At 52.0% G+C, this 12,869-nt stretch overlaps 1 protein-coding gene across 1 annotated transcript; it reads right to left on the bottom strand.

The window, feature by feature from the left end:
- Positions 1 to 3,124: 3,124 nt before the first annotated feature.
- LOC108643164 (olfactory receptor 14J1-like) lies at positions 3,125 to 4,084 on the bottom strand. Its single transcript, XM_025896624.2, has one exon. It carries the CDS (start codon positions 4,082 to 4,084, stop codon positions 3,125 to 3,127), a length of 960 nt encoding a protein of 319 aa, XP_025752409.2.
- Positions 4,085 to 12,869: the final 8,785 nt, after the last annotated feature.

A 12,869-nucleotide genomic window follows, 5' to 3' on the forward strand; every position in this document is an offset into this window, starting at 1 on the left:
TGTTTTTCTATGTTTTAATGGGTCCCACAGTGTGTTTGGAGTTGCATCAGCTGTCAGTCCAAAATGGATCATGTCAGAACTGGTGAGGTTGGGGGGTGAGGAGCAAGAATGATCATACAGAGTCAGTCTGGATCTCCTGAGGAGACATTCAGCATCAAGATCACTTGGAGAACACTTCTATCACCTCTCCTCTGAACTACAAAATTACCCATCATTGAATTAAAAAAAAAATAGAAACCATGAAGACTTGTTTTGAAATTGCCTTGAAGACAATTAAAGGAAGACAAAGAGATCCTGAGGGATTTCTGCATTTTAATGAGCCCCACGGGGTGTTTGCAGCCCAGCCCATGATCCTGAGGTACTGAGAGAAGATTGAAGCAGCTGCTGAAGAAGTCAGAAGCCAAACTGCAAGTGCCTTGAAGCATTGCTGGGCCCCACTGAGGGCAGGCACTGCCAAAGCCTCCCCAGGGACTCCTTGGAGCAGCTCCTTGGAGGCCAGGAGTGCAGGCAGACAAAGGCTCTGGGCAGGCCCCTGCAATGCTGAGCAAAGCCTGCCTTGGTTTTGTGGAGCACAAAGGCCAAGGCCTGAGCCCCAGGCCCTGGCCCAGCAGATCCTGTCCCTCCCGGCTGGCTCAGGGCTGTTTGGGGGGCACTGGGATGGGAGGGGGAGGAACAACAAAGGCCCAAAACTGGGCAACCCCTGCCAGGCTCCTGAGGGAGGGGCGAGGCAGAAACCAAGTGCAGAACCTGCCAGGAAAGTGTCTTGTGGTGGCCTGAGTGGCAGAGGCAGCTGCCAGAGGCAAGGGGACAAAGGCCTGGGTGCCTTTGGGCCTTGCAGCCCTGCCAGAGCCCTTGGCCATCTCTCCTGCAGGCTGTCCTGCCCTGGCCCTGCTGCTGCTCTGGCCTTGCAGGCTGCACACACCCCTCCTGCTTTCCCACCCCCTCCCAGCAGCATTTCTAGACCCTCCCTGATGGCTCTGCACCAGCTCTGGCTGTTGCCATGGGCACTTGGCCTTCTGAACTTGGATCCTGAGCCCCTGTGCCACAGGACATCCCTGCCAGAGCCCAGGCCCTTCTCCTGGGGGTCACTGCAGAGCTGAGCAGATCCAGGTCACCTCCCATTCCTCTGCCAACCCCCTGGGCCTGCTCTGGGCCCTGCAGGTCCTTGCCCTGCTCCCAAGGGCTGTGGGGGTGCTGAATGGTCAGGGCTTGGGGTTTAGAGCTCAGGGTGGGGATTAGGCAGAACTTTGGGAGGTTTGTTGTTCTGCTGGCAGTGTCTGGTTCATGATTAGGTGAAGAGATTTTTGGTCTAGCTCAGGATTAAAGCTTGGCTTTTCATACTGGTAATACAGGTTTGGGATTGGGGTGGGCATTAGAGGACAAATAAGAGTCTGGAGTTCTGGGTTTGGGCTTTGCCTTTGAGGTCAAGTTGAGGTTGGGATTAGAGCAGTGGATTCCTCTCAGTGAGAAGGACAGCACTTTTGGGTAGCCTTGGGGCTTGAGGTTACAAAGTGCATAATGGTCTATCAGGAATATTTGCACAGTCAGTATTTTAGCATCCTCAGCATTCCCTGAACCTGTTTTTACCTCATCAAAATCTCTCCTCTCTATATGCCAAGCCTCTCTTTCCTTCCCCAAATATCCAATTCTTTTTGTCCCAGTTCCTCCTAATCTCCCCCAGACTTTCATCTAGGTGGGCTCAGCTCTGTGATGCCACTGTGCAACCTCATGGAATCAAGGGGCCATTGTGGCACTGCAGGGTCTCATGGAAACCAAGAAACACAGGGACACTGTGAAATCTTGTGGAACCAAAGGACCATTTAATATTTGGGGCCTCATGGAACTAAAGGAACCCTGAAACCTTTTGAAATCTCATGGAGCCAGGGAGCCATTGTGTCACTGCGGTGCCTCATGGAAACAAAGGAAACCCGGGACACAGTGGAACCTCATAAAATCAAGGGGCCACTGCGACACTACAGGGCCTTTTTGGAGCCAAATGGACCTTGGGACACTGGGGAACCCTGTGGAGTCAAGGGGCCATTTTGACACTTCAGGCCCTTGTGGAAACAGAGAAAATCCAGGCTTGTCCAGGTCCTGAGGGTGATTCAGAAGGGATGCAGCAGTGATTTCTCCCTACAGAGCGACCACTCCAATGGTCTCTCCCTGCAGTCCATGCGTGTCCTGAGAATTTTCCCCAGTGCCTCCCTGCCCTGAAGGTTTCTGGCCATCAGGCTGGAGCTGAGGGGGTTGGGCAGGTGCCTGAGGAGGGGGTAGAACAAGGGCTGTGTCCAACTGTGCCAGGAGGGCTGTGCTGGGCAAGGATGAGGAGGCTGCAGAAAACAGTGGCACTGGGGAGGTGAGAGGAGCAGCTGGAGAGACCTTGTGCCTGCCCAAGCTGGGCAGGAGCTGCCCCAGGATGGTAGCTCTGAAGCACTCCCAGGATGTCCCTGTGAACAGGAGGGGAAGACTGGATCTGAAAATGAAACCTGGAAAGCAGAGAGCAGGAGTGTCATGGTGACACTGCAGGAGAGTTCCAGCCCTGGAGCAAGGTCACAAAAGAAGTGACCCAGTACATGCACTGCCCTCAGAAGATGCCACAGCATCCTGGAGATGCTGGAAGGGAGCCCAACTCTGCTTCACAAGTTCCCAGGGCCTGTCCCTGCCTGTGCTCCAAGGGCTTCCAGCCCACAGGACTGTGCTCAGAGAGCACTCAGGCCTCACACTGAGAAAGGACTCAGGAGGACAGTGTGGAAGTGGCAAGAGAGCAGCTCTGCAAAGACCAAGCACTGTTGCTCCCTGACAGTGCTGCTGGGCTGGGATTATTGTCCCCTTCCCGTTTGCAAAGACACCCTGTCCTGCAGTGTGCTGTCCTTTAGGAACATCTGAGAAGAAGGGTCTCGGACAAAGAAGGCACTGCAGGGTCCTTTATTTAATTTAAATAGTCAGAGAGCACAATTCATCATTTTTACATCTTTGGGTCAAATTCAGTGGGTAGACACTAAATTAGAAGGCAGATGCATAATAATATTTAATTGCACAGAAAGTTATTGCAAGAACAATCTGATGACCTCCATGAAAAACCTGAGCAGGAAGGCTGGGCCATTAAGGAATCTCATTCTGAATGCTACACACCAGAAATCTGGCACTTTATTACTCTTGAAAAGCATCCAGCCATCATTTTTCTCAGGGCATCCTTGAGCTCCTGATTCCTGAGGCTGTAGATGAAGGGGTTCAGTGTTGGAGGCACCACCGAGTACAGAACTGATAGTGCCAGATCCAAGGATGAGGAGGAGATGGAGGGGGGCTTCAGGTAGGCAAATGCTGCAGTGCTGATAACAACAGAGACCACAGCCAGGTGAGGGAGGTAGGTGGAAAAGGCTTTGTGCCGTCCCTGCTCACAGGGGATCCTCAGCACAGCCCTGAAGATCTGCACATAGGAGAAAACAATGAAAATGAAACAACCAAATGATAAATTGGCAATAACCACAATGAGCCCAATTTCCCTGAGGTAGCCTGAGTGTGAGCAGGAGAGCTTGAGGATGTGTGGGAGTTCACAGAAGAACTGGCCCAGGGCATTGCCCTGGCACAGGGGCAGCGAAAATGTATTGGCTGTGTGCAGCAGAGCATTGAGAAAGCCAGTGGCCCAGGCAGCTGCTGCCATGTGGGCACAAGCTCTGCTGCCCAGGAGGGTCCCGTAGTGCAGGGGTTTGCAGATGGCAACGTAGCGGTCGTAGCACATGATGGTGAGGAGGGAAAACTCTGCTCCAAGGAAGAATAAAAGAGAAAAGACCTGTGCAGCACATCCCGTGTAGGAGATGGTTGTGGTGTTCCGGAGGGAATTGTGCATGGCTTTGGGGACAGTGGTGCAGATGCAGCCCAGGTCTGTGAGGGAGAGGTTGAGCAGGAAGAAGCCCATGGGGGTGTGCAGGTGGTGGTCACAGGCTACGGCGCTGAGGATGAGGCCGTTGGCCAGGAGGGCAGCCAGGGAGATGGCCAGGAAGAGCCAGAAGTGCAGGAGCTGCAGCTCCCGCCTGTCTGAGAATGCCAGGAGGAGGAACTGGGTGAGGGAGCTGCTGTTGGACATTTGCTGTTCCTCAGTACAGGGTCTATTCAGAAAAGGAAAAGACACAGAACAACTAGGAGATACCCCTCTCAGCAAAGATACTCCATCTTTCATAGTAATCCCCCCAAACCATTTGTATTTCCCTTTAGCTGGTTCAGAGTGGTGTGAACAGCAAGAATTCTGCCCATGTGCTGCCAAGGGCTCAGCTCTGCTCTGCTGCAGTGGCGACATGGAGCTGGTTTGTGACAGCTCTGATGATCACAAGAGATGTCAGATGTAACCCACCTTTAATAGAAAAGTTCCATTTCTGACCCCCCTACTCACAAGAGTATGGTCTGCAGAACAGAGGTTTCTATTCTCTTTAGAATAATTTTTCTGTTAGATATGTTCCACCATTAAATCTTCAGGGTGTTCTTTTTAGGAGTAAAAATTCCCATTTTTATTGCTAAAAATTTGAAGAATCTTTAGAAAAGACAAGAGACAAAAGGGCTCAAATCTCTGTGGTTAAAAGCAGAGCCAGGAGAGCTGCAGAGTCCTTTAGCCTGTTTCCCATCTGCCATGCTCTTTACCTTGTACTGCATTCACTTTGATTTCACACAAACAAATATTGAAAACTACATCCACAATGCAGTGATGAGAGCAGGACAATGTTGTTTCCAAGGTCAGCTCTGTGAAGTGACCCCTGTTCCAGCCCAGAAGTGCAGCTGTGCTGGACAGAGCAGGACAGGAGCCCTCCTGCAGGGAAGCCAAGAGCTGGCACAGGAGAGTGCCCACCCCCAAGGGAAGGCTCAGCACTGCCCAGGGTCCTGTGCTCATTTTTGAGACTGCCTGAAATATTCATCTCTGAGAGTAAAAGAGTTGGAATTTCAGTGCAGCCTCCTGAACTGAGAGAACAATGTCTGTGCTACAATGCCTAAGCAGGAAACACACCTCAGGACTAATTCCTTTCCTGTAGCCCCTGTCTTCTCTGATCTTTGCAAAAGATTCTCCAATCAATAAGGTGTAGTGGTGTGGAGCTGTGAGCAGGTCTGACCCTGCAAGACCAAGATATGGAAAAGATCCTCCCTCAGCTGCCAGGTTTGCTCCTTGCCCACAGCCCTTCTGCCCCAGCCCTGGCAGCAGCTCCCCAGGCCGGCTGAGAGCTGCCCCTGGCAGGCAGCAGAGTCCCTGCCCAGCACAGCGCCCTGGGCTGCAGGACCCTGCTCTGCCCCACAGCCCTGGGCACCCCTGGCTGCACCCCCGGCTTCACAGCTCTTCCAAAGTGCCCCAAAACAGCCCCTGCTCACCCATCCCATCAGCTGGGGCTGGGCCAGCTTTAGGAGATGCCTCCAGGAGCTGCCCCTGCACTGCCCTGCAGCCACAGACTCACCATGTGCAGCCCTGCCAAGATTCCTCCTGCAGGGAGCTCTCAGCCCTCCTGCCAGTGCTGAGCCCCTTGAAGCTCTGTCTGTGCCCTGCTGGTGTCCCTGAGCTGCCCTGGCAGTGCCCTCAGCCCTGCTGGGCTGTGCAGAGGAGCTGCTCAGCAGCAGAGCTGTCTCTTTGAAGCTCTTCTTGCTTGCCAGGAGCTCCCTGTGTGCCAGGAGCCCGGCCCAGCTCAGCAGCACAGCAACAGCCCCAGGCATTTCATGACCCTCAGGGGACTTTGATGTTGTTTACATGAGACTCAGTCCCTGAGAGGAAGTTCAAACAACTTTTCAAGAAGTCAAAGTGAGATTGAAACACTGAAGTTTCTTGTAGTGCTAATGAGTCTCACTGAGGGACACAACTGAGAACATGTCCCCAGGTTCCAGTTAGAGCAGAAAACTGCAGACAGTGATGACAAGGATGGACAAGCAAGGGAAAGGTGGCTCTGATGCTGAAGAAACCTTGACTTGTTTCCTTAATCCAAAGGGCCAAGCCCTGACCCCCAGCCCCTGGGAAGGCAGATCCTGTCCCTGCCTCATTCCTCAGGGCTCTTCCTGGGGCACTGGGATGTGGGATGTGCAATGCCAAGGGCAGGACCATGGGGTGGCACCTGCCAGGCTGCTGAGCAGGGACAAGGAGGCCATGAGGCCCCAGGGCTGCAAGGGGCACTCCCCTCCTCCTGGCCTCAGGGGCACAGACAGCAGCCATGGCCAAAGGCCTGCAGAAGGTGGCTCTGTCAGGGCCTTTCAGCTTCTCCCCCTCCCTGTCTCCTCTCCAGCCCAGGCTGTCCTACGGTGTCCATGCCCTGCCCCTTTCCCTGCAGGCTGTCGTCATCCCCCCGGCTGCCCCACCTGGCTGGCACCTTCCTGCACTGACATCTCTGCGTCCTCCCTGGCTCTTCCTGCACACACAAAGCCTTGGCCTCATCCACACTCCTCCTGGGTGATGTGTTGCAGCGTTTTCCATGGAGTGAAATTCCTTTTTCCTCATGTCCACTTGGGACCTCCCCAGCTGCACTTGGCATTAATTCTTTCTTTCTCATGCTCTTTTCTGCTCTGACAAAAGGATCCACCATCTCTAAATCCTCCCTTCAAGCCCTCTCAGGGCTGTCCTGTGCTGTCCTCAGTCTCCAGACCAGTGAGGTCACAGCTCCTCAGCCCCTCTCTAGTGCTCATGTGCTTGAGACCTTTCAAGTCCATCTTGGGAGATCTCTGGGCACTCACAGATGTTTTTGCAGATGAAAATGTCATGCTCATAGTCTAAGGAAATCCCAGGGATACTTTCTACCAAGGCCTGTAGTAGCAGAACAGGGGGCAGTGGTTTTGAAGTGAAAGAGTAGAATTTTATATTGGATAATATGAGGAAAGATTTAACAATCAGGGTGGCAAGAACTGGAAGAGGTTTCCAGAGAAGTGGATGTCCCATCCCTGCATTTGTCCAAGGTCAGGGAGTGTGAGTAACCTGAATTAATGAAAGATGTCACTGTGCATGTGCAGAGACTTGGACCAGATGACCTTTTAGTTCCTTTCCAAACCAAATAATTCTGTGATTCTTTTGAGTCTGAAGTCCCAAACTCCTTCTCCAAAGAATTTTCATGTTGAGGACATGAAATGCCATGTTTATGGAGAAACCCTTCTAAGCTCAAAAGGTAACAAATTAATTCCAAGGAAGTTCCAAGGTATCTGTATGAAACTGTAACCAAGTGGGTCAATGGCAGAACCTCTCAGGGTGACCTTGCAGCTGAGGATGGGGGATTCGGCCTCGGGCTCTGAGACTCATGATGGGCAACAAGAAAGGGGATTTGGGGAGTGGGCAAGTCTTGTCATGGGATGTCTAGGAAAGAACCAAAGCAAGGGCAGGATCCCAGTGGTTTCTGGAAGAACAAGCATGAGAAAACAGAGAGCAAAGAGGCTGAAAAAGCTGTCATGTTAAACAGGAGGCTGGTCAAGACACGTCCCTGGCTGTGCCCTGCAAGTGATCCCCACAGCCTGTCCCCTTTTCTTAAGAACTCCATTGCCAAGAAGTTTCTGTGGGGAGGGACCTCTCTGCTCCTGGCACAGATTGTGGCCCAAGTTCCAGCCACTGCAGCAGGAGCCACAAATAGTCAGGTCTTGTGTTCTTTGGGGGGCCAGACTGTGCCCAGACTGGGGTGTGTGTGTGTTGGAAGCACAAAAGAGTGAAGCAAATGCAAAGCTAAACACCCAATGTAGGCTGACTTTGTCCCTAAGTGGGGGATGAGAATTGGACCCAACATGTGCAGGGACAGATGGAGGGGTTTGTCCCCCTGGCCCTGCCCAGAAGGGACACCTTTCAGGAAGGGTTGTGGCCTTGGCTGTGCTGAGGGTTGCCCCGGGCAATGCAGCTTGGGATTGCAGTGGCACTGTCAGGGCTCTGCAGAGCTCCTGGCAGTTCCTGCATTTGTCCCCAGCAATGCCAGAGACCTGCAGGGGTTGCAGTCAATCACTTGTGCTCTTTGGGACCCCGACTGGCTCTGCTGAATGGGAGCAGGCCTGGAGTTCCCAGACTGTTCCTGCATCCAGGGTCGGGCCTGCAGTGACGTTTGTGCAGCATTCAATTGGTGCAGTGGCAGGATGGCCATGGATCCATTCCTGCACAAACACAATGGGGCTCCATCCCAGGCAGGGATAGAATGGGCCCACAAATTTTGGAAGGATAAGAACCAGGGAGTTTTGGCCCTGTGGAACCCCATGGAACCAAAGGAACCCTGGGACATGGCAGAACCTCATGGAATAAAGGGGACATTGTGACCCTGCAGCACCTCATGGAACCAAAGGGAGTCTGGGACGTGGCAGGGCCTGATGGAAACAAAGGAACCTCCTGGGAACAAAGGGACCCTGGACACTGCCAAAAGTCAGGGAGACAAGGGAACCCCAGGACACTGTGGAATCTCCTGGAATCCAGGGGCCATTGGAATCCACTGGGGCCTCCTGGAACCAAAGGGAACATGGGACACTGCGGAACCTCATGGAATCAAAAGGACCCCGGGACTTTGTGGAATATCAGGGAATCAAGGGACCAGTGTGACATCCCAGAACCTTTTGGAACCAAAGGGAACCAATGAGACACTGAGAAATCTCATGGAATCAAGGGTCCATTGTGACACTGTGGAACCTCACAGAATCAGGGGGCTATTATGATTCCGCAAGGCCTTCTGGAGTCAAAGTGAACATTGTGACACTGGGGAACCTCATGGAATCAAGGGTCCATTGTGACAGTGGGGAAAATGATGGAATCAGTGGGCCATTATGGAGCCCTGCAGGGCCATATGGAGCCAAAGAACTCTGGGAAACAGTGCAACCTCATGGAATCAAGGAGCCATTGTGTCTCTGCAGGGCCTTACAAAGCGCAAGGAAGCCTTGCACACTGTGGAACCTCATGGAATCAAGAGACAACTGTGATCTTGCAGGGCCTCATGGAACGAAAGGAACCCTGGGATTCTGCAGAACTTCATGGAATCAGGGGGCCACTGTGACACTGCAGGGCCTCATGGAATCAAATGTCCATTGTGACAGTCTAGGACCTCAGGGAACCCAAGGAATCCAGGGACACTGTGGAACCTTATGGAATGATTGGGCATTTGTGACTTTGCACAACCTGATGCAACTGGTTAAAGACAAAAATTGGGGTAGGAACTCCAAGGAACTGAATCCCTCCCTTTTTATTTCTTACTAATACAGAGAGATAAAACTCTTAAAATTAAGAGTTTACTAACAAGGAAATAGCAGCAACCACAAAGATATGCAGGGAACAACTGACCCACAAGGAGGGGAATTCTTTGCCCACCTGGCACCCCTGGAATAAAGGGGGGAAATGGTGGAGGGTCCTCCCTGATAACCACCCCCCTCTGCCCCAGCAAGCCAAAGAAACTCTGGGAAATGGGGGCACAAGCAGAAGCACGTTCCTGGGCTCAGGGTCACTCTGGGCTCTCCCCGGCCGTGGTGCTGAGCGAGCTCAGCGCTCGGGGCGGCAGCAGCAGGGCCCCGGGGCAGGACGGCGCCGTGGGGACTCTCCAGGCACCACCCCCGGGGTCCAGGGAGGAAAAAAAGTTCCATTTGCTGCCTGACATTTTCCTTCTTTCTTCCCCTCCCTGCCCAGCCCCAGCGTGGGGCAGGCATTCCTTCTTAAAGAGACAGTCCCTCCAAAACAGTGTTGGAAAAACGGTCTAAAATACTAAAACTCCTGAAACCATGACATTTTCCACCTCTGTATTCTATTCCCTTTTTCATCATGCAGTGTCCCAGGGATCCTTTGGTTCCATGAGGCCCTGCAGTGTCACAATGGCCCCTTGATTCCTTTGTGCCACTGGAGACACCCATAATCCAGCACAGCCTGTGGTGCTGTTGGTCATGGCCAGACATGTAATGTCTATGTGGAAAAAAGGCACAGTTTTAATACTTTTACATTAAATAGTATTGAAGCACATTTTCATTACTGGGTCATTGGGGTACTTTTAAGAAATGGCAAAGTTTTCCCACCATGGCAGAACAAGAATTTCCTGGACATTTACTGATGGCAGGAGAAGAAATACTGATCTGCCCCTCTACCTGTAGTACCACTATTCCATCTATAACTCCATCTCCCTCTCTCTTCAGGTGTTTCCACCTCTCCTGTTTAAATGACCATGTCTGAGGACATCTCTTCAGTAGACTTGCTGGATGTGTGTCCTGTTGCTCCCTGGTTTCCTCCTCCAGTTGCTCTCTGGTCATTCAGTGCTTCTCAATTCACTGGTTTCATGCTTTGAGCTTCAGGGAGCTGACCAATCTTTCAGAAGATTAAATAGCACATTAGTCAACATCTGAATTGTGTTTATATCTGTCATAGAACAACCTTTTCTTATGTCTGTGCTTAAAACTCTTCCTCTATGGAAATCCCTTGTGAATTGGTGATACGTCAGATGCTGCTGGGACATCTCACAGAGCTGAGGGAAGAGTTTTGATGTTTATTAACATGTATCATCTTTACCTTTTTTTTATATTGGCCATGAAGAGAAACCTTTCTGTGGCTCTAAGTCTCACCAGTTCCTGGGCCCCCAAAGAACACAAACCTGAGGAGTTGTGGTTCCCACTCCAGTGGCACTTGGAGCTCCTCCTGTACCCAGAGCACAGAGCTCCCTTGTCCCACAAAGTCCTTGGAAAGGGAGGGATTAAGGACACAGGACAGGCTGTGGGGACCAGTTGCAGGGCATGGTCAGGGCTTTGGGGTGGTTGTGACCCCAGGGCAGGACCCAGCACTTGGTCTTGTTGAACCTCCTCCAAGTGGCCTGGGCCCTTGGATCCAGCCTGTCCAGATCCCTCTGCAGAGCCTTCCTGCCCTCCAGCACATCAACACTCCCCCCAGCTTGGTGTGCCCTGGGAACTGCCTGAGGCTGCACTCGATGCCCTTGTGCAGATCATTGAGAAAGAGATTGAAGTGCCCTGAGCCCAGTGCTGAGCCCTGGGAACACCCCTGGATGGAACTCCATTGCCCACCACTCCTTGGGCCTGGCCATCCACACAGATGTTTGCCCAGTGAACAGATGCTGCAGAAGGTGTTTGATAAAGGTCCTGTAAGGCCAGAATATTGAGATGAGTGCAGATTTAGCTCTGCACAATTGAGCATTTAATAAATTTTCTCTCTTTTCCTCCCTCTGTGGATTGAGGGAACTTGTGACTTCAGTGTGTGACTCACTGTGTGCAAAGGGCAAATATGGACAGAATCCAGAGCAGGGAGTGTTGGGGGATCTTGGGATCTGTGCTTCACACAGAAGGTTTTTGCCATTGGTCTAAGACTATCTACTGTGCAAAGTGGACTTCAGTGGAGTCAATGTGGACTTAATATACAGCAGGGGAAGGACTTCTGGTTTTTATTGAGCTGTGCCTTCCTTTCCTTTTGTTTGCTGGCAATAAATGAACATCCCTCTGTGTCTCGGGCAGCTCTTTCTCCAAGCCAAGCAGGTGGGAGTTGGTGCCAAGGAGCTGAAACCTGCAGGTCCAGCCTTGAGTGGAGGGAGCTCAGGTTTGCCCAAGGCTGCTTTGAGTGCCAGGGCTTTGATGAGGGAATGGTGGGATGGGGATAGGGATAAAGTCTGATGCATTGTCAGACATAAAGGGTCTTGATTTTGGTATCTATTCAGACTGAATTCAGATTTGCCCAGGAACAATATCGACTGGGGATTGCTGATATTAATGTTAAAACAGGAAAAAAGCAAACGGGACATAAAAATGAAAGGTTTTCTCATTGTTTCTTCAATACAATATATTCACTTTGAATGCACTTGTGAGATCTGTCTAATTAACCACAAAGGAAATGAAGACTTAGAAGTAAATTATTCTCAGGGGCTTGTCTGGTTAAGGTGCCATCAGTGAGAACAGAGTGTCGAGGAATGAGCAGACAAGGAGACCATCCCTGGGGCTGGGGAAGCAGGAACTCAGAGTCACTGGTTCCAGGTGGCAAATGGACTGTGGGATGTTTCTGTGAGAGCCCCTAAAGGCTGTGCTGGTTTCAGGGGGAGTACAGTTAAATTTCTTCCCCGTGGCTGGTGCAGGGCTGTGTTTTGGTTTGTGCTGAACACAGGGTTGATAATCACAGAATCAGAGAATAGGATGAGTTGGAAGGGACCCACAAGGATCATCCAGTCCAACCCTTAGCCCTGCACAGGACCATCCCCAAAAGTCACACCATGAGCCTGAGAGGATCATCAAAAAACTTCTTGAGCTCTGTCAGCCTTGGTGCTGTGCCCACTGCCCTGGGGAGCCTGGTCAGTGCCCAACCACCCTCTGGGGGAAGAATCTTTGTCAAAAATCAAACCTAACACAACTTCAGGTCATTCCCTGTGGTTCAGTCCCTAGTCCCTCCAGAGCAGAGCTCAGGACCTGCCCCTCCTCTGCCCCTCCCCAGGTCTCCCCTCAGTCTCCTCTTCTCCAGCTGAACACACTAAGTGCCCTCAGTGTCCTCACACACCTTCCCCCCAAGGCCCTTCCCCACCTTCCTTGCCCTCCTTTGGACACTCTCTAATGGCTCAATCTCTCCCTTCCATTGTGTCCCCCCAAACTGCCCCAATGTTGCCCGTCAGGTCCCTTCTCTCTGCAAGAGCTGATGGCTCAGCCCGTGACTCATGGTTGGGCCAGGGGCTCTCCAGCTGCCCCTGCCCTGGCCTGTGACAGCCCAGCACAAGCCCCTTTGTTTCAAAGAGACCCTGCAGTGTCACAATGGCCACTTGATTCCATGAGGCCCCACGTGTCCCAGTGGCCACTTGCTTCCATGTGTTTCTGTAGTTGCCCAGGATTCCTTTTGTTCCATGAGGCCCCACATGTCACAATGGCCCTTTGATCCCATGAGGTTCTGCCCTGTTCCAGGTTTCCTTCAGTTCCCTGTGGCCCTGACATGTCACAATGGACCCTTG

This window comes from Manacus vitellinus, unplaced genomic scaffold (assembly GCF_001715985.3).
Source record: "Manacus vitellinus isolate BGI_N305 unplaced genomic scaffold, ASM171598v3 ctg7180002432675_pilon, whole genome shotgun sequence".
Lineage (NCBI taxonomy): Eukaryota > Metazoa > Chordata > Aves > Passeriformes > Pipridae > Manacus > Manacus vitellinus.